Source organism: Pongo pygmaeus, chromosome 5 (assembly GCF_028885625.2).
Source record: "Pongo pygmaeus isolate AG05252 chromosome 5, NHGRI_mPonPyg2-v2.0_pri, whole genome shotgun sequence".
Taxonomy (NCBI): domain Eukaryota; kingdom Metazoa; phylum Chordata; class Mammalia; order Primates; family Hominidae; genus Pongo; species Pongo pygmaeus.
This window is the reverse complement of record NC_072378.2, coordinates 109701279-109723041: the sequence shown is the minus strand read 5'-3', so window position 1 is coordinate 109723041 and position 21763 is coordinate 109701279. Positions and strand designations below refer to the sequence as shown.

General features: G+C 38.6%; 1 protein-coding gene across 1 annotated transcript in view; it reads right to left on the bottom strand.

Annotated features, from left to right (window-relative positions):
• The window catches only part of FIG4 (FIG4 phosphoinositide 5-phosphatase), a 135213-nt gene that overhangs the window by 59454 nt on the left and 53996 nt on the right, over positions 1 to 21763 (bottom strand). Inside the window, exons 8-14 of the mRNA XM_054490053.2 lie at positions 19283 to 19383; positions 17556 to 17718; positions 17057 to 17154; positions 5346 to 5479; positions 3513 to 3629; positions 1743 to 1788; positions 579 to 727 (exon numbers count right to left, since the gene is read on the bottom strand). Of these exons, the coding sequence (XP_054346028.1) occupies positions 579 to 727; positions 1743 to 1788; positions 3513 to 3629; positions 5346 to 5479; positions 17057 to 17154; positions 17556 to 17718; positions 19283 to 19383 (808 nt within the window). The remainder of the gene's footprint in view (positions 1 to 578; positions 728 to 1742; positions 1789 to 3512; positions 3630 to 5345; positions 5480 to 17056; positions 17155 to 17555; positions 17719 to 19282; positions 19384 to 21763) is intronic.

The window sequence follows — 21763 nt, the reverse complement described above, 5'->3', positions numbered from 1 at the left end:
AATCTTTTATACATATTAGATTTTTAGTATGTATGAAGACACAGTACTCTTTTTTAAAATGCCATCTGGATTTGTTTTAAAACAATGCCCACTAGTTTGTCTAAGTACTTTGGATTTATCTAAAGAATGTGGTGTTTATTCATAATGAACACAAGCAAAAACAACAACAACAACAAAAGAAAAACCCAAAGCCCAAACCATGGCAAGAATACACAAATTTTTAATAGAAATATTTACTCTAAGACACCAAGAACATCCACTGGGGAAAGGACACCCTCTACAACAAATGGGTGCTGGGAAAATTGGATATTCATATGCTGAAGAATGAAACTGAACCCCTGTCTCTCATCATATACAAAAACCAACTCAAGACAGATTAAAGACTTAAACATAAGACCAAAAACTATAAAACTACTAGAAGAAAATATAAGAAAAACAGAATTAGTTTGAATAATGTTTTCTAGCAACATAATTTTTGAGAAGTTAAAAGTAGAAACACTTTCATAAAAAAATCTTATTAGTAACCAGGTTTGCCTTCTGCCATTATCAGCATTCAAATAGCAAAAATTAAGACTTACCTAACCGCATCTGTATCAAACTGTAGATTAGGTTTGTCAATCAGTCCCAATGAATACAGCTGATAGGCCAGAGCACATTTTCCCACCATAAACTGTGCTGTGTTGGTGCGATCTAAACAGTCCACACAGTTGGTTCGAAGGATGCCAGTCTAAAGAGAAATACCTTAAGATTTTCAATCATTATTCCATCACCAAAGAACTTCCATACTACTTTAGATTTCTTTAAGCAAAAAAAAAAAAAAAAAAAAAAAAAGTCTGTGGGCAGGTATTATTCCTGAACAAATATTATTCAGTTTTGTGTAAAGTCAAAATAATGAAGAACATGTTTAAAGTTGCATAAGGTTATATATTGCTGTAACAGCATCATTAAATCTTCTGGTCTATATTTGAATTTACTTTGTTAGTTTAACAAAATAAAACAAATAGCTAACAATTTCTACATGTACCAATTAGCAAAATATGGGCTTTTTTCTGACCTATCTCCTTATTATACAACGTAAATATTCAGTGGCTAGGGCCATATCATTCTTAAAGCATAGTTAACATATATAGTATATACACTTGGCTTCTTTTCCAAAGTCACTCTAATTTATTCTTTTCATGTTCCTGTTTGTGTTTCTATTTCTAGTAATAACATTTAATATATAGAAAAAATCCATAGGACATATTATTTCAGCTACACGTTTTTCTTTTTTTTTTTTTCTTTTTGAGACAGAGTCTTGCTCTGTCACCCAGGCTGGAGTGCAGCGGCACGATCTCGCCTCACTGCAACCTCCGCCTCCCAGATTCAAGCGATTCTCCTGCCTCAGACTCCCAAGTAGCTGGGACTAGAGGTGCATGCCACCAAGCCCGGATAATTTTTTGTATTTTTAGTAGAGACGGGGTTTCATCATGTTAGCCAGGATGGTCTCGATCTCCTGATCTTGTGATCTGCCCACCCCGGCCTCCCAAAGTGTTGGGATTACAGGCGTGAGCCACCGCACCCAGCCAGCTATACATTTTTCACAAACCATTAAAGACTAGAAGTAAGGCTTTTAACAATCATTCTCAAATAATAATTCTGCATTAAATAAGATACAGGTCTCTCCATGATTGCTTACAGAAAACATACAGTACACAATGGATACAGACTCTATTCATTACAAATTATAATATTGTGCATACCTGCAGGCGACCAGTGGGAATCACACATCCTCCTAGTTCATTCCACCTATGTTTAAAAATAAACACTTTTAAAAAACTTAATGGCAGAATAAATATTTATTTTCGGTACCAGCTCCTTGTTAAGAATCATAGAATTAAAGTAAAAGAGCTGAAGGCTCCTGAAAAATCAGCTGCTCCTGCCTACTCTCATTCTTTCAGGTAAGTGAACATGCAAATGACTGAGGCAGACTGCTTACCACACTCTCCTCAAAGACAGTCCAGGAAAGGGGCATTTTAATTTGCCCAAGTGCCCACTCTGGCATTTTGTTACCCATGCTCAACCAAAATCTCCCTTGCTTTCATTCAAACCCAATTCCTGTTTGGTCTCTATACACATGAATAATAATTGTAGGGCATCTTTCTAATAAAATCTTCCAAGCCTTAGCCTTCCCAGCTCAACATTAGGATTCTCTACCTCCCCCAGCTTTTATTCATGGAGGCTTTGTTATATTTCTTTGGTTGGTTTTGCAGATTTCCTTTTAGAGACTACTTATTTTCTCCATGTGCAATGAATACATAGGAATATGTTTTGTTATGAAATACTATAGATGACGTTAATATTTCAATTATTTAAAAGAAGGTGCTGTGCAGAAAAGAGTTAACCTAACAGGCCTAACTGCTATCCCTAGAAAGTCCTGCTTATAAGGTTGGCCCTTGGCCAATGTCTGGGAACTTAAATTTCAGGAGGGTTTCCACCATTCCCAGAACTGATAAGAGTGACTCACTGTGCTGAAATGGTTTGTAGAAATAATACGGTTTTTCCTGAATACCTTCTTTCCCTCTGGAAGTCAAGAATTTTGGTGTATGCCAGGCAAAGGCTGCCTATGTGACCAGCCTCCAGTAAAAAAAACATGCTTCCTTGGCTGGCAACACTTCACCCATGCTTCACAACCTGTTTCTTGGGGAATTAAGTGTGTTCTATGCAACTCCACTGAGGAGAAGACTCTGGAAGCTTGTGCCTGGTTTCCTCTGGACTTTGCCCCTTTTGCCTTTTCCCTCTGTTAATGTCACTTTATATCCTTTCACCATAATAAATTATAGCCAAAATACAATAGGCGGAGTCCTTTCAGTTCTCCTAGTGAATCTCTGAAATCTGGGAGTAGTCTTGGGGGACCCCTGTCATGGGTACCCTAAAATTCAAACAATAAACAAGTGCAAACAATGCAAACTATAACAAAGGGATTACTTCCAAAGACATATACACTAGTGGTTAGTTCTTTTTTGTTGTCTTATGATTGTAGTTAACTACATTAACTGAAAATAAAATGCCATAAATACATAGTATTGGTTTCTTAAAAGATAAAGCATAAATCGTTGATCTGAAGAAGCTCCCAAAATAGTAATGAAAGATTTGTGAGCAAATAACTATAATACAATAATACTATTTTTATAAAAATGTTAGTATGTAATCTATAAGAAAAAAATGTGTTTCTATTCAATACTGAAAAATAGAGTTCACTGTTGAAAATTTTACTCACAGAAATATTTTATGTAACATTTGTTCTATGAAGCAAGAGATGCCGATCCCATGGCTTACATCTCAAGGTATGTAGGTAACCACCAAAGGAATTCCCATGCCCCAGTGAACAGTCAGTACTCAGTCATGTGAGCAGTGTGCCTCCCCGCAGGACTAAATTCATCCAATTTCCAAGTAGTACAAACTGCTCTATTTAGAATACCCATAAGAGCAAAAATCATGATTTATTATAAGTTTTAAAACACCATACATACTTTTCATCTGGCCGCAAAATGCTACAGTAAGAATCAGGGCGGTTTACAAAGAAACCTGTTTTCTTCACCACACTTTCTGCAATCACATTTAGTCGATCAAGAACATTACACAGCTTGCTGAGGAGAGAAGGAAGAATGAGAAAAGTGAGAAGAAGCCAAGTTTTAATATATATTTATCCTTATATCTAAATCCAGTAAAGTCTATAGCAATGATATTTAAGGATGTAATTTTTAAAATCTCTTGGCTGGTGCTTGATAGAAACATGTAACAATGTCTAGAATATAATGTGTACCCAGTAACCAGGAACATTTGATGTGAAAGAGACACAAAAGACCTGCAACTTAATATCAAATATTGGTGATCCTTAATCTTGGCATATAACATCCCTGCCTGAGCCTCTCCAAAGCCTTTCACTCCTCAAGAGTTGTCAAGTCAATATACATTCATAAAACGGCTGTGAAAAGAGCACCATGCACAGTGCAGGTGGCAGAGAAGAAAAAACTGGAAAATAATATGAATGGCAGCTGGGTGCAGTGGCTCACGCCTGTAATCCCAGTACTTTGGGAGGCCAATGCGGGCGGATCACTTAAGGTCAGGAGTTCGAGACCAGCCTGGCCAACATGGTGAAACCCCATCTCCACTAAAAATATAAAAAATTAGCCGGGCGTGGTGGAGGGTGCCTGTAGTCCCAGCTACTTGGGAGGCTAAGGCAGGAGAATGGCGTGAACCTGGGAGGTGGAGTTTGCAATGAGCCAAGATTGTGCCACTGCACTCCAGCCTGGGCAACAGAGTGAGACTCTGTCTCAAAAAACAAAAACAGGAACAAAAACAACAACAACAAAAAAAAATTAGCCAGGCACAATGGCGCATGACTGCAGTCCCAGCTACTCAGAAAGCTGAGACAGAAGAATCGCTTGAACCCGGGAGGTGGAGTCTGCAATAAGCTGAGATCGTACCACTGCACTCCAGCCTGGGCGACAGAGCAAGACTATGTTTAAAAAATGATAATAAAAAAAATAATATGAATGGTAACAACTTGTAACCAAACTTATACTCTGGGAAAGTGTGTGTGTATCTAACTGCATAAAATGACTCAGAAAAAAGTACAATAAGTACAAAACGATATAGTAACATTTTAAAAAATAACACCTTAAGTAAACCTAGAGCTTGTGTGATTGTGTAGTAAGTGCACAAAAAGACAATGCAAGATTTAACAAAAGTAAGTTCCTTAGAAGAGATGAGTTTTGAATCAGATCTTGAAAGACAAAAGAGAGGTGGGAAAGCATCCCAGGGAGGGTGAAGAATAGGAATGGAGGCTTAGGATAGGACTTTGGCTGCTACATTTGCGGCAGAGCATGAAAATTCAGTTTTCTGAAAGAGAACAGCCCTTGGGATAAATAAAAAGTGATCACATTCTGAAGCCAACCAGATGACGAGGCTTTGACATTACACTAAGGAGTTTGGATCTACTATATACAGTCAGGAATTATCACAGATTCATCCACGAGTGACATCTGAGAAAGTGTTTAAATAGTGAGACAGAATGATATAGAAAGAAGTAAAATTAATGCCTTAAAGGAACAGTTGTAGAGATGTTCTGAAGTGACTAGATATTTCAAACAATTTGCAAATGGTATATATGATAGGCAAAAAAAAAAAAAAAAAAAAAAAAATGTTTGGTTAGTTTCCTGATGCACTCAAAACAGCCCCTCAACAGGTTCATGAAGGAAATTAACAGGGTAACATTTACTTTACCATAGAGGTCAGCTTCCTGTTATTTCTCATTACATGAAAAGGAAACGATCATAGCCAAACAGATGAGTATCATTCACCTTTTGGTATACTTGGCCATGTCCCAGGGAATATAAACAATAGTGTGCTCAGGAGGCAAAAACTGGTTGAGATAGGTCACAGCAGCAACAAGTTCGTCACTCAGAATTCTTTCATGCTTTCTTTTCTCTCGTTCCTTTATCAAAAATTAAACATTTTCAGTGTTCTAATTCCCTCAAATCAGAGGAACAGGCTCAACATGTTTACTTTTAAGCTAAGCTAAGACAAAAAAATCCAAGTCTTAAATATACTAAAATGAAACCTAGCTACAATAATCAGAAATAATAAAAACACAAAGAAATAAATGCTCCATTGGATTAAAGTGAACAGCTAATGAGCTTTGAAGATTCTAGGAGATCAGGTTTCTTCCTGGTACTCTCCCTGCACCCTGAGAAACCCAGCTTACCCAACATGGGCCATGGCCCACACACTCCACATCCGTCTCTGACAGAGGAGATCCCTCCCAAGGACCAGAAGAAGGGAGCCCCCAACTTTAGCCAGCTGGAGGCCAGAAAGAAATCAACTGGTCTGGATGAACAATTCCCAAACTAGCACAGCAGAAAGCAGCTTCGCAGCCTTCACAGGACTTCATAAATTAGACTTGCAAATACTCTGTGAGATAACCAAGACAGGCATTTCTTTTTCTTTTTACACTGTAGTTGAATGAATTGAGGTTGAGAGGCATTCATGGAACTAAACCTTGCCTTCTGCCTCCTTGCCTGGGGCATCTCTTTAGTTAGACACTGCACTGCTTCTCATTCAAGAGAACCTAGTACTTTACTGTACAGTTCTGTGGTTGGAATGGTGACTCGGCCACTCACTAGCCATGTGACCTTGGGCAATGTTCTCAATTTCCCTAGGCCTCCATTTTTTCATCTATAAAATAGGGTAAAAACAGTATATTCCTTACAACATCAATGTGAGACTTAAATGAGATAGAGCATGGTGAGTTTTTTTTCTTTTTTTTTTTTTTTTAATACTTTAAGTTATGGGATACATCTGCAGAACGTGCAAGTTTGTTACATAGGTATACACGTGCCATGGTGGTTTTCTGCATCCATCAGCCCAATATCTACATTAGGTAGTTCTCCTAATGCTATCCCTCCCCTAGCCCCCAACCCCTGACAGGCCCCAGTGTGTGATGTTTCCCTCCCTGTGTCCATGTGTTCTCATTGTTCAACTCCCACTTATAAGTGAGAACATGCGGTGTTTGGTTTTCTGTTCCTGTGTTAGTTTGCTGAGAGTGATGGTTTCCAGCTTCATCCATGTCCCTGCAAAGGACATGAACTCATCCTTTTTTATGGCTGCATAGTATTCCATGGTGTATACGTACCACATTTTCTTTATCCAGTCCATCACTGATGGGCAGTTGGGTTGGTTTCAAGTCTTTGCTATTGTGAATAGTGCTGCAATAAACATATGTGTGCATGTGTCTTTATAGTAGCATGATTTATAATCCTTTGAGTATATACCTAGTAATGGGATTGCTGGGTCAAATGGTATTTCTGGTTCTAGATCCTTGAGGAATCACCACAATGTCTTCCACAATGGTTGAACTAATTTACACTCCCACCAACAGTGTAAAAGCATTCCTACTTCTCCACGTCCTCTCCAGCATCTGTTGTTTCCTGACTTAAATAATCGCCATTCTAACTGGCGTGAGATGCTTTTGCATTGTGGTTTTCATTTGCATTTCTCTAATGATCAGTGATGATGAGCCTTTTTTCATATGTTTGTTGGCCACATATAAATGTCTTCTTTTGAGAAGTGTCTGTTCATATCCTTCTCCTACTTTTTGATGGGGTATTTTCTTGTAAGTTTGTTTAAGTTCCTTGTAGATTCTGGATAGTAGCCCTTCGTGAGATGGATAGACTGCAACAATTTTCTCCCATTCTGTAGGTTGCCTGTTCACTCTGATGATAGTCTCTTTTACTGTGCAGAAGCTCTTTAGTTTAATTAGATCCCATTTGTCAATTTTGGCTTTTGTTGCCATTGCTTTTGGTGTTTTAGTCATGAAGTCTTTGTCTATGCCTATGTCCTGAATAGTATTGCCTAGGTTTTCTTCTAGGGCTTTTTTGGTTTTAGGTCTTACATTTAAGTGTTTAATCCATCTGGAGTTAATTTTTGTATAAGGTGTAAGGAAAGGATCCAGTTTCAGTTTTCTGCATATGGCTAGCCAGTTTTCCCAGCACCATTTATTAAATAAGGAATCCTCTCCCCATTGCTCGCTTTTGTCAAGTTTGTCAAAGATCAGATGGTTGTAGATGTGTGGTGTCATTTCTGAGGCCTCTGTTCTGTTCCATTGGTCTATATCTCTGTTTTGGTACCAGTACCATGCTGTTTTGGTTACTGTAGCCTTGTAGTATAGTTTGAAGTCAGGTAGCATGATGCCTACAGCTTTGTTCTTTTTGCTTAGGATTGTCTTGGCTATACAGGCTCTTTTTTGGTTCCACATGAAATTTAAAGTTTTTTCTAATTCTGTGAAGAAAGTCAATGGTAGCTTGATGGGGATAGCACTGAATCTATAAATTACTTTGGGCAGTATGGCCATTTTCACAATATTGATTCTTCCTATCCACGAGCATGGAATGTTTTTCCATCTGTTTGTGTCCTCTCTTATTTCCTTGGGCAGTGGTTTGTAGTTCTCCTTGAAGAGGTCCTTCATATCCCTTTTAAGTTGTATTCTTGGTTATTTTATTCTCTTTATAGCAATTCTGAATGGGAGTTCATTCATGATTTGGCTCTCTATTATTGGTGTATAGGAATGCTTGTGATTTTTGCACATTGATTTTGTATCCTGAGACTTTGCTGAAGTTGCTTATCAGCTTAAGGAGTTTTTGGGCTGAGACGATGGGGTTTTCTAAATATACAATCATGTCCTCTGCAAACAGAGACAATTTGACTTCCTCTCTTCCTATCTGAATACCCTTTCTTTCTCTTGCCTGATTGTTCTGGCCAGAACTTCCCATACTATGTTGAAGAGGAGTGGTGAGAGAGGGCATCCTTGTCTTGTGCTGATTTTCAAAAGGAATGCTTCCAGCTTTTGCCCATTCAGTATGATATTGGCTGTGGGTTTGTTATAAATAGCTCTTATTATTTTGAGATATGTTCCATCAATACCTAGTTGAGAGTTTTTAGCATGAATGGGTGTTGAATTTTATTGCAGGCCTTTTCCACATCTATTGAGATAATCATGTAGTTTTTGTCATTGGTTCTGGTTATGTGATGAATTACGTTTATTGATTTGCGTATGTTGAACCAGCCTTGCATCCCAGGGATGAAGCTGACTTGATCGTAGTGGAAGAGCAAACAAATTCAAAAGCTAGCAGAAAACAAGAAATAACTAAGATCACAGCAGAACTGAAGGAGATACAGACATGAAAACCCCTTCAAAAAATCAATGAATACAGGAGCTGTTTTTCTGAAAAGACTAACAAAATAGACTGTTAGCCAGACTAATAAAGAAAAAAAGAGAGAAGCATCAAATAGACACAATAAAAAATGTTAAAGGGTAGATCATCACTGATCCCACAGAAATACAAAATACCATCAGAGATTACTATAAACACCTCTATGCAAATAAACTAGAAAATCTAGAAGAAATAGATAAATTCCTAGACACATACACCCTCCCAAGACTAAACCAGGAAGAGGTCGAATCCCTGAATAAACCAATAACAAGTTCTGAAATTGAGGCAATAATTAATAGCCTACCAACCAAAAAAAGCCCAGTACCAGACAGATTCACAGCCCAAATTCTACCAGAGGTACAAAGAGGAGCTGGTACCATTCCTTCTGAAACTATTCCAAACAACAGAAAAAGAGGGACTCCTCCCTAACCCATTTTATGAGGCCAGCATCATCTTGATACCAAAACCTGGCAGAGACACAACAAAAAAAGAAAATTTCAGGCCAATATCCCTGATGAACATCAAGGCGAAAATCCTCAATAAAATACTGGCAAACCGAATCCAGCAGCAGAGCATGGTGAGTTTTTATAGAACAGCTGGCATATGGGAAGCACCTTATAAAAATTTGCCATTTTCATTATTACCCTGATCAAGCCTTCACTTAGAAACAAAGAAAAACAATTAATTTCACAATAGTGAGACTGAAATGGTGTTAAGGCACTATTGTTGGCATCAAAATTAGACTGTGCTGTTTTCAATCATGGAGATTACTTTTCAATTATCATGAATTTAATGAGATAACTACTGTAGAAACAAAAAGGGGTAGCTATTGAGCACAGCTGAATACATCAAATGAAATAATTAGATAAGAATTAAGAACAGTGTTAAATCAGTTTAGGATGAAAATAAATTTTGCTTATTTATATATCAGAGAAAATTAAATTATATATCTGAAATTTTTCTCAAAAGCATTTAAAATCAACTAGGGAAACAAAATCTTTTTGAAATGCTTATATCAAATCTGACATTTTGTGGGCTGGAGAGGAAATGTTGTTTAAGCAACCTTCGTTCATCTCTGTGTGAAGAATCTGCTGTATGCATTGTCTGTCCATAGAGGAATAGTATTAGTGGGTTGTTAGTTAACCTCTTTAGAGCCACAGACCCCTAACAAGTAAACGAAAACTACATACACAAGTGATTTTGCATAACATTTCTTTTTTCTTTTCTTATAAAGAGACAGGGTCTCACTCTGTCGCCCAGGCTGGAAAGCAATGGTGCAATCATAGCTCACTGCATCCTGGAACTCCTGGACTCAAGTGATCCTCCCACTTCAGCCTCCAAGTAGCTGGGACTACAGGTGTGCATCACGCCCAACTAATTGAAAAAAAAATTTTTTGTAGAGACAGAGTCTCCTCTGCTGCCCAGGCTGCTCTCAGACTCCTGGCCTCATGCAAGCCTCCCGCCTGTTTCCCAAGTCACTGGGATTATAGGCATGAGCCACCACATCCAGCTGCATATCATTTCAAAGGGTTCCAAGATCCTCCCTAACAGCCATGCATGGCCCACAGATTAAAAACTTCTGATGTACAGTTATACTTGATCCTAGGTTGGCCTCCTGTTGATACAGTAGCAGCATTGAAGGCACATGGATTGCTGCAAACTGTCTTTCAACCAGTGCCTCAAACTTTCACAACTGGGAAGAAGTTCGCAACACAGGGTAAAAGAGAAATGAAATCACGAAAAGCATTTCGCTTTATTAACTTCTTCATATGGTGGTAGAATAAAGAGTGAGTAATCCCCTAGGTATCATTCTATACACACACGTATTCTTTGGCTCTTTAATCACAATTAATAAGGTCTTCTACCAAGTGGCCTGAATAAACATCTTCTTTAATCCTATGAATAAAACTAGCGCTATAAACAACAAAGTATTTTCCTATTCCATGAAACAGCAACTTCATCTCCAAACTATTTCTGTAGCTAACTTCTAGTCATTGTCAGGATTTTTACTGCAACAGAACAATAAACAAGTACAACTTTAAAATCCACTGACTGACCTTTAAATATTCGAAAAAATAAATGTACATGTGAGATACCTGGCAAAGAATACATTATGATCACTTGTATATGATAGTATTTTTTGAGTGTGCACAATAGAGAATTATATCAAGCATTGTAGACATGAATCTCCATTTAATGACAGCTTTTCAACCACACTATATGAACTCTGTAAAACATGAACTTATTTTATTTTATTTTATTTTATTTTATTTTATTTTATTATTGAGGCAGGGTCGTGCTCTGCTTAAATCCACTAATTTAAATCTAGGTTTCTAATCCAGTAACCCTTTATAATTTAACACTTTAGCAATAATTTATTTCCATACTAACAATATCTTATTTTCTATACATTTATTGGAAAAGTGTCCATGAGCATTTTCACTAAAGTTTTCATATTTTAAAGTTGCAATTATGTATACTACAGCTACTGTTTAATACTAGGCTGAGGTTAGAGATTATCCACCTTACATTATTCTGAGTTGATACGGAGAGAGATGTGAATATGAAACTTCTGAATTAATATGAACAAATGTCTAGAAAATGATTATTTAATATCTGAATGATTTATTTTACAAAGTCAATCCCTAGTGGGATACAATTACAAAGTGCAACACAGGAAGAAATGAAGCTTACTGCCTCACTGTTTCACTCTTCTCCCCCAACTGCCAGTTTGGGGACATATTCCTCCATACTCTTGATTTAAAACACACACACACACACACACACACACACACACACACACACACACACACACACACACACACACACACACACACACACACACAGTTTGGGGACATATTCCTCCATACTCTTGATTTAAAACATATTCCTCCATACTCTTGATTTAAAACACACACACACACACACACACACACACACACACACACACACACACACACAGTTTGGGGACATATTCCTCCATACTCTTGATTTAAAACACACACACACACACACACACAGCTTCTTTGAGCCCATGCATGTAGTTATACAGTCCTCTCCTGGGAATTGTCTCTTCCCCACCCCAAGCTTTGCCTCCATCCTGGGTGACATGGTTTGGCTGTGTCCCTACTCAAATCTCATCTTGAATTGTAGCTCCCGTAATTCCCACGTGTTGTGGAGGGATCTGGTGGGAGATAATTGAATCATGGGGGTGGTCTCCCCCATACTGTTCTTGTGGTAGTGAATAAGTCTCACGAGAGCTGATGATTTTATAAGGGGTTTCTCTTTTCGCTTGGTTCTCATTCTCTCTTGTCTGCTGCCATGTAATATGTGTCTTTTGCTTTCCGATATGATTGTGAGGCCTCCCCAGCCACGTGGAACTGTGAGTCCATTAAACCTCTTTTTCTTTATAAATTACCCAGGCTCAGGTATGTCTTTATCAGCAGTGTGAAAACAGACTAATACACTGGCTGACTTTCAGTATCTCCACCTCCTTTTCCACTCTAAATCCCCATTCCCACTCTCACATCTTACACCAATTCATTATCACAGGCTGCTCTTTCTTCAACATTTCTTTTCGTGACCTCTTTTATTTCCACATTGCTTGCTTTAAATACCCCACCTCGTGAGGAGTGCAATCCACTGACATCTCCACTTTCTCCAGCAGCCCTGTTCTTTAAGCCCTGTCATTACTTGGCTCAGATTTCATGGACCACTTCAATCACAGTATTGCCAAAATCCAAAATGCCTTTCATCCTGTCTTTTTATGTCACACCTGCCTGGCAAAACTAAATAAACCCAATTATTATTTTACCTGTGCTTATACTCATTCACAAGCCTGCTGGAAGAAGGCAGGCAAGAGCAAAATGGTTCCATTTAAGAAATCATGATCACCAACTTGAAATTGGCTCTTGGTACTTCCTACAGGTTTCTAGTCAACCTACCCTCCCACGTACAAAAGACTTAAACCTTCTCCACTCCCTTCAAACCTCCACTCTCAGCAGATGACCATTCCTCCTACCTTAAGGAGAAATTAAAGCCATCAGAATGGAATGTGCATGCTCACAAATACACACATGCCTGAACCCTTACTATTTTCTGTCTCTCCATTAAAATAATTCCAGCCAGGCGCCATGGTTCATGACTGCAATCCCAGCACTTTGGGAGACTGAGGTGGGAGGATTACTTAAGGCCAGGAGTTCAAAGTTGCAGTGAGCTATGATCTTGCCACTGCACTCCAGCCTAGGCAATAGAGCACGACCATGCCTCAAAAATAAAATAATAATTCTACCATGTATGCTTCAGATTTCATCATTTCCTACTTTCTTAAGTACAAGAAATCACTGATCATTCCTTTTCTCTCCTGTGTCATACAACTATCCCTTTCACATGTATCCTCCCCATAGGCTTTTAAACATATCGATACAATCTCTTTTAAAAAATAAAAATGCCATCTTTCACTGGGTACTCCTATTGGGGGAAAAGTACAACACTTACTGTTATCCCACACTCGGTCCACTTCAATCAGTGCCCTCCATGATGCTAACAGTAATGGACAATCTTTCCATCCTCATCTTACTTGACCCCTCAGCATTTGATGCTGTTGATCATTTACTTCCTTCATTGTGAAACACGCTTTCTCCTGGCATTCCTAACACAGCACTTCCTGGTTTTCTTCCTACTCCTCTGGCTGTTTTTTTCTCTGACTCCTTTGGAGATTCAGCCACTCTAACTGGGCATTAAGAGCATGAGATCCCCAAGACTAGGTCTGAGGTTTTTCCTTCTCACTTTATACTCTCCACATGGGCATCTCATCCATGCCCATGCCTTCAAATGTCATCTGTACACAGAGTTACAGAAATCACATCTGGGCCTAGACCTCTCCTCTGAGCTCCTGAACCATGCCCTGACCTGTTACCTCCGTTTAGAGGACTCAAGCATCACTTCTCAGCCTTTTGGCTAAGAACAAGTGTAGAGGACTCAAGCATACCTCAAACCTCACTCAGCATGTCCAAGCTACACTCATGATCTTCCCCCAACAAACCCAGTCAGTGTTCTGTATTTCAGTGAATGGCATCACCATTCACCCACCTGAGTAAGCCAGAAACCTGGGAACCGAGCCTGACACCCCCCACCCCCTCATTTCAAATCCAGCCCATCACCAAGTCTACTGACTGTCCACTTCTGTACATCTCCACCACACCACCCTGGTTTAAGGCATAATCACCTCTTTTCTGGACAATTATAACAGCCTCCTATCTGGTCTTCCAGCATTGAAGTTAGCCTTGTACTGACCCATTTGTTTTCTATGTTGAGGTCACAGTAATCTTTTCAAAACATAAATCTGACAACCATCCTCTCAACCATGCAAGACACTTAATGACTTTCCATTACTCTCAGGAGGAAGGCCAGGCTCATTAATGCAGCCTACAATACTCTGCATGGTCTGGCCATAATCATCTCTTTAGCCTCATCTCACAACAAGCATCTTGTCCCCACCCTCTGGGCCCCAGCCACAGGGAACCCCCTTTTCTTCCTCCAACCCACCACACTTCCTCCTGTCCTAGGGCATTTGTACATGCTGCGCTCTGAGTTGAATACCATTCTTTCCCAATGACCTGGTTAATGCCTCTTCCTTCAGGCTGATGCTAACTCATCCCGTCCTCAGGGAAGACTTCTCTCCATTATAAACTCTTATTGCATCATTTACCTTGTATTGGTGCCTCTGCATTACCTCACCATCTCCTACAACAGGCTGTTAGCTCAAGGCAGGAGTTGTTTCTAGAACTGCCTTTGCACATAGGAAACTCTCAAAAATACTTGTAAGTGACTGACTATAAGGTGTAAGGAAGGGACCCAGTTTCAGTTTTCTGCATATGGCTAGCCAGTTTTCCCAAAATGATTTATTAAATAGGGAATCCCTTCCCCATTGCTTGTTTTTGTCAGGTTTGTCAAAGATCAGATGGTTGTGGATATGTGGTGTTATTGCTGAGGCCTCTGTTCTGTTCCATTGGTCTATATATCTATTTTGATACCAGTACCATGCTTTACTGTAGCCTTGTAGTACAGTTTGAAGTCAGGTAGTGTGATGCCTCCAGTTTTGTTCTTTTTGCTTAGGATTGTCTTGGCTACATGGGCTCTTTTTTGCTTCCACATGAAATTTAAAGTAGCTTTTTCTAATTCTGTGAAGAAAGTCAATGATAGCTTGATGGGGATGGCACTGAATCTATAAATTACTTCCTTACACCTTATACAAAAATTAACTCAAGATGAATTAAAGACTTAAACATAAGACCTAAAACCACAAAAACCCTAGAATAAAACCTAGGCAATACCATTCAGGACATACGGATGGGCGAAGACTTCATGACTAAAACACCAAAAGCAATGGCAACAAAAGCCAAAATTGACAAATGGGATTTAACTAAACTAAAGAGTTTCTGCACAGTAAAAGAAACTATCATCAGAGTAAACAAGCAACCTACAGAATGGGAGAAAACTGTTGCATCTCTCCATCTCACAAAGGGCTACTATCCAGAATCTACAAGGAACTTAAACAAATTTACAAGAAAAAAACAACCCCATCGAAAAGTAGGCGAAGGATATGAACAGACACTTCTCAAAAGAAGACATTTATATGTGGCCAACAAGCATATGAAAAAAGCCTCATCATCACTGGTCATTAGAAAAATGCAAATCAAAACCACAATGAGATACCATCTCATGCCAGTTAGAACAGCGATCATTTAAAAGTCAGGAAACAACAGATGCTGGAGACGATGTGGAAAAATAGGAACGCTTTTATACTGTTGGTGGGAGTGTAGATTCAACCATTGTGGAAGACAGTGTGGCGATTCCTCAAGGATCTAGAACTAGAAATACCATTTGACCCAGCAATCCCATTACTGGGTATATACCCAAAGGATTATGAATCATTCTGCACATATATGTGCATGTGCATAAAGACACATGCACATATATGTTTATTGCAGTACTATTCACAATAGCAAAGACTTGGAAGCAACCCAAATGCCCATCAAATGATAGACTGGATAAAGAAAATGTGGCACATATACACCATGGAATACTATGCAGCCGTAAAAAAGGATGAGTTCGTGTCCTTTGCAGGGACATGGATAATGCTGGAAACCATCATTCTCAGTAAACTAACACAGGAACAGGAAATCAAAAACTGCCATGTTCTCACTCATAAGTGGGAACTGAACAATGAGAACACATGGACACAGGGAGGGGAACATCACACACTGGGGCCTGTTCGGGGGTGAGGGGATAGGGGAAGGATAGCATTAGGAGAAATACCTAATGTAGGTGACGGGTTGATGGGTGCAGGAAACCACCACAGCACGTGTATACCTATGTAACAAACCTGCACGTTCTGCACATGTATCCAAGAACTTAAAATATAATAAAAAAATAAGTAAATAAAAATAAATGACTGACTAAATGGACACAGGGTCACAGGCTTCCTTGGTTTTTCAGTAAATTCATTTACATTTATTAACCAACCTCTCAGAATAACCTCAGACACTACTAGATTGTTGGACCCCACCAAGAACACATAACAACACTCTTGCTTTTCATACTCTCAGGGTCTTCTTGGCTTCTGACTGAGAGTCTTTCAATTCACTTGGCTGCAACAGATGCAGATAAAACTTATTGTGCAGTTCCCTACCTCCTATCTTCAGCCTTTGACCTGTATGCCCATTCATATAGATAGATACGCTGACCAGTCAGTGTACTCTGCCAAGAAAGCAGGGAACTACGAGCTAATACCACCTTGTCTGGGCTTCTCACATGCTCACCTGATCCTTGAGTCACAATAGTACCCCAGTATATGAATCTAGCCTTTGATCCTATTACTATAAATTAATTTGCCCAGGGGAGCTTATGGATTTTCAAGGGAGATGACTGTAAAAGTGAGGCTGTGATAGTTTGATTTTCATGCTTCTTTCTCCAAGTTGTCCTGGAAACTAAGGCAGAAATTTAACCTATATCTAATTCACACAAGGAAATCAGGACACAATGATTTCCTGATACACTGAATCACTCTACTCCCTTAGAGATATACTACTCATTTTTTTCAGCCATGCAGAGAAGCCACATGGAATCTGAGGCCAAAGAAAAGCGACTCAGCTCAGACACAGTGAGCTGTCCCAGCATAATAATCTGCACGTCTCTTCACTAGAAAGAGGGAAAGTACGGCTTGTTAACCCCCTCTGTGTTGAGGAAGAGGCTTCCCAGAGTGTCTGAATCTCATAACCAAACAGATGAGCACATCATACCTTCACTAAATTCAAGATGATGATGGGAGAGCCAAACCTCTGAAACATCTGGTCAAAGTGAAGGGCAGCCACATGTGCAAATGGATCTGCCTGATCCACTGAGAAGGAAAAAAGATGAAAAAGCACCTGAATGAAAATTGCAAAGCAAAATAAAAGAAGCATAGGGTTGTTTTTTTAAAGAAATGCAATTCAACTAATCTTTCAATAGTTTCACTTCCCAAATCCTTCTTAAGGTGCTCACTAGACACTTATTCATCATGTATTTATTACATTTGAACGATTCTTACATTTCTGAAGCAAAATAAAAATAATTTACTAACAGTCAAAATTAAATATAAATTTATTACATAAGCATAACAGAAATTCCTCTTCTAAATTATCTACCTTCCAGGACTAAAACCTCGTGAAAACCTAAGCATTTATGAGATTTCTGGGACAACAGTTCATTATCTCTAAATGTGAGGACAGGAGTCATTATTAAAAACATGGCTCCACACACATGTAATAGGTGGTTTAGGCATCATAGTTGAAATGTCCTGAGACCAGTATAAGGGCACAGATCCTCTAACTTGTACGTAAGAAGAATAACTTCCTGCAGTGAAAGACATCACAGAAGCATCGCAGAGTATTTGTTCAGTCTCCACTTCATTTGCAACATCACCCTGAAAAGAAAGGTGCATTGAAAAATATTTTATGGTCTTAGAAATGTTTAATGAAATAACTTTCAATGAAGTTATAATTCCTATTCTTTCAATGAAGTTATAATTCCTGTTCTTTGAAAGTCTTGAGAGGTAAATATTGATCAATATTCAATGTGCACATTAGAAAAGCAAAACCATTAAAATATAATAAAGAATGCAATTAAAAGTAGCAGAGAATAGACTAGGAAAAAAACAAATTGATCTCTAATAATACAAGTCAGATAGGAAACAGCTGGTTTAAATAAATGGGAGAAAGGGAAAGAACGACAATTACATGAAATTATACAGGAGATAAGGAAGACTAGAAGAATATCAAAATTCAATTCTGAAGACCAAAGTGAAATGAAAGGAGTGAGTTCAAATAATGCCTGATGGACAAAAGGAAAAAATAGGGTTTTGAGATACTTATAGAAGTATATAAGGACATAATAAAGAATAATTTTAGAGGCAGTAATAACATGTCTGATTATCCTTTGAATATTCAAAAGTAAATAATATAGCTGCAAAATTCTGATATTTTAAAGCACCAGCTGTAACAATTTTCACTGTTGATATAATTTTAAGAATAATGTGGCTATTTTAAGCCAGGATCAAAACCCAGTGCCTCACTCAATCTGTCTACCGAATCACACATCCACTCAAGACTCAAGTTGTCTATTGCAAACAGAGACGGAGCACTCAAAGGACAGAACATGGCTGATGGAAGGATGGCTGCATTTTTGCTGTTGTTATTTTCTAGCGATGAACAGAAAAAGGAGTATGGGCAAAAAAGACGAAGAGGGCAAAGGGTTTCCCGAACCTTGCTCCACTTCGTCTTCTTATCAAGAATTGACTTCCCGTGATGAGTGGTGCCTTCTACTTGGGTGGAGGTGCTTTGCTATTTTTGTCTCTACATTAAACATGTAGCACATTTCATATATTATAGAAATGGCTCACCCTCCACAACATTAGACATTTTATAATTCCTCAAAGCACTGCATAACTCTAAGATAGCTGACTTTTCAGAACATCTGTCTATTAGTCATACTTCTCACATGTTTCAGATGCACTGGAGTATTAATTATTGTCAGCCCCCCACATCCATGGGTTCCCTCCACAGAGTCAACCAATCTCAGATAGAAAATGTAGTTAGGCCTACGATGGTTGCATCTGAACTGAACATGTGCAGGCATTTTTTATTGTCATTATTCCCTTAAGAATACAATATTAGAACTATTTGCATAGCATTTACATCATATTAGATATTAGAAATAATCCAGAGATGATTTAAAGTATACAGATGAATGTACATAGGTTATATGCAAGCACTAGGCCATATTACATAAGAGACTTCAGCATCTGTGGATTTTGGATGGGAGGGGGGTTCCTAGAACCAATCCCTTGTAGATACTAAAAGGCAACTGTATTCTCTTGATAATATCCCAAACTAAGAAATACTACTTTTTAAAATTTCAATGTGCTTCTACATCAGCAAAGCTGATATAAAAGGTTAAAAGGTCAGAGAAGATACTGTTTGTCATCTTACCTCACAGTTTGCACCTCTTTTAAGAAAACGGGTGCCAGCAAATTTACTGGATCTTCTAGCTATTAGAGTGACATATACTGGTCGTCCATAGATCAACAGCTCTTAGAAATCAAGTTAAGGTTGCTTAGCATTCATGACTGTCACATAAGACCAAGAGAGTCATTATTCCTTAAATAAACATTTAGATACAGCTTGTCCAATGGCTTAAAGAACACCAAAAGCTCCACCCAAGAATGGAACAGCCCTTGATTTAATGGTTCTTCAGAACTGCAGTGCAGCTACAAAGGGAAGGCAACATCCAACCTGACTAAGGAGTGCTTTCCATAAATTTCAGAAGAAATGGTAACCAGGTGTAGGGTTACTGGCCAAGGAAAGCCCTATGGCCAAGTAAGTATGTAAACAAGTACAACTAATCCTTCTGATATGGTTTGGCTCTGTGTCCCCAGCCAACTCTCATTTCGAATTGTAATCCCCACGTGTCAGTGGAGGGTCTGGTGGGAGGTGATTGCATCATGGAGGCGGACTTCCTCCTTGCTGTTTTTGTGACAGTGAGTTCTCACAAGATCTGGTTGTTTGCAAGTGTGTGGCACTTCCCCCTTTGCTCGCTCTCTCTCCTGCTCTGCCATTGTGAAGATATGCGTGCTTCCCCTTCACCTTCCACCATGATTGTAAGCTTCCTGAGGCCTCCTAGTCATACTTCCTGTTAAGCCCACAGTCAATTAAACCTCTTTTCTCAGGTAGTTCTTCATAGCTGTGTGAGAATGGACTAATACACCTCCCTTACTCTTCCAAGATCATACACCTCTCAAAGAGAACATGTGTCATTTAATAGGTTGTTTCAGCTATGAATAATATATAATACTGAGGGGACAAACCGAGTATAAGACTCTAAAAGCAGTCAAAATTTGTCACCTACCTGTAAATTCTGAACACTGAATAATTTATTGTGAACTGCTTAACCAATATACAGCTTATTAGTTATGTCACCTTACTTAACTTTCTGAGCCAAGTCTCATCTTCTATAAAAGGGAGTAACAATAAAGTAACCAAAGGTGGTCAGGAGGACTAGGTGAAGTAATGTGTGTACAACTAGTGCCTGGTCTGTAGTATTCATAAACTACTCTTATCAAAAGCTACTCTTTTTATAATCATATAGACTTCCAGAATTCATTAAATACTTGATAACCAGGAGACTAGATTCATTGTTTAAACTTATGAGCTTTAAAATGATCATCTATGATGGTGCTCACTATTTTAAAAAACAAACATTTATTATGTTTAATATGTGCCAGGCCCCGAGTTAGCTCTTGGAAATACAAAACAGCTTAGAACTATCTTTTAGGAACTACCTTTAGAAATTGTAGCACATTCTTTTTGGTATCCTTAATGGTGAAAAACCTGTGTTCTTCCCAGGTAGAATTTACTTTTGGAAAGAGAAAAAAGTAATTCAGGATCAAATCTCTTTATGCAGTAATGATCAACCAGATAATACCACTCACTGGTTGAAAGTGATTATAAAGTAATGAGCCTGATTTTCAAGTGTAGCACATAAATCTCACTGATCTTCGTTTCAAAATCCCTCTGTGCTTTTATCTAGCCTTTCGTCCCCCTCACAGAAGGCAGCCCTGCTGCTCTTCAAGGCTAACCTCACCAGCTGTGCCCTTGGCACCACTCCTCTCTAATGCTCCTGGTGCAAGAAAGCATAATAATGGTCAGTCACATTCACCCACTTAATAGTCTCAAAGCAACCACTCCTTTAAATGTTTTTTTGTACGTTATTATTATTATTTTAATATAGATCTGTAACTTCGGTTCCAAGTACCAAGGGGGGCCAGGGCTGGCCTGAGTGGGGCCTCACAGTGCGCCAGACAAAGTGACTGGTTTTTCTCCATAAATAAGACAAAGAAACCCTGGGGATCTGGAGAAAGATGTGAGGCCATTGAACTGCAAATCCTAACTGAAAACGAAGAAGCAAAAGTTTCTTTTTTGGTTCTTTTAAATGTCTAAAGAGAATAAAATTAAGAAAAATACAAATCCATTACAAACACTTCTTATCTGTGGGGGGGAAAGGTACAAACGCCTTTTTCTTTAAAAGCCTAACATACTAGAAAACATGCTGAATGCAAAAATGCCCTATGTGATCTCAAAAGGTGATAGAAAAAATCAAAAAACCACTTCCAGATGGTACATGCTGCCATCTTAAACCCCATAATTGCACTTTATTAAAAGGCTTCAATGTAGCTACAAATTAATTTTGAGACATGAAGCTACTGAAGGAAATAAAAGTTTTTACAAAATTGAACTCATCAGCTTAACGCAAAGCTGAACCTACTTCTCTTTAATCTATTTTGCCCCCTTGCCTGGACTACTGCAATCTTTTCCTAACTCATGTTCCTTGTTCTAGTTTCATTTTACTTAATCCAGCTTGAAAATGGTTGTCAACTCAAACGTCCTAAATACTACTTTGCAAATGTCATTCTC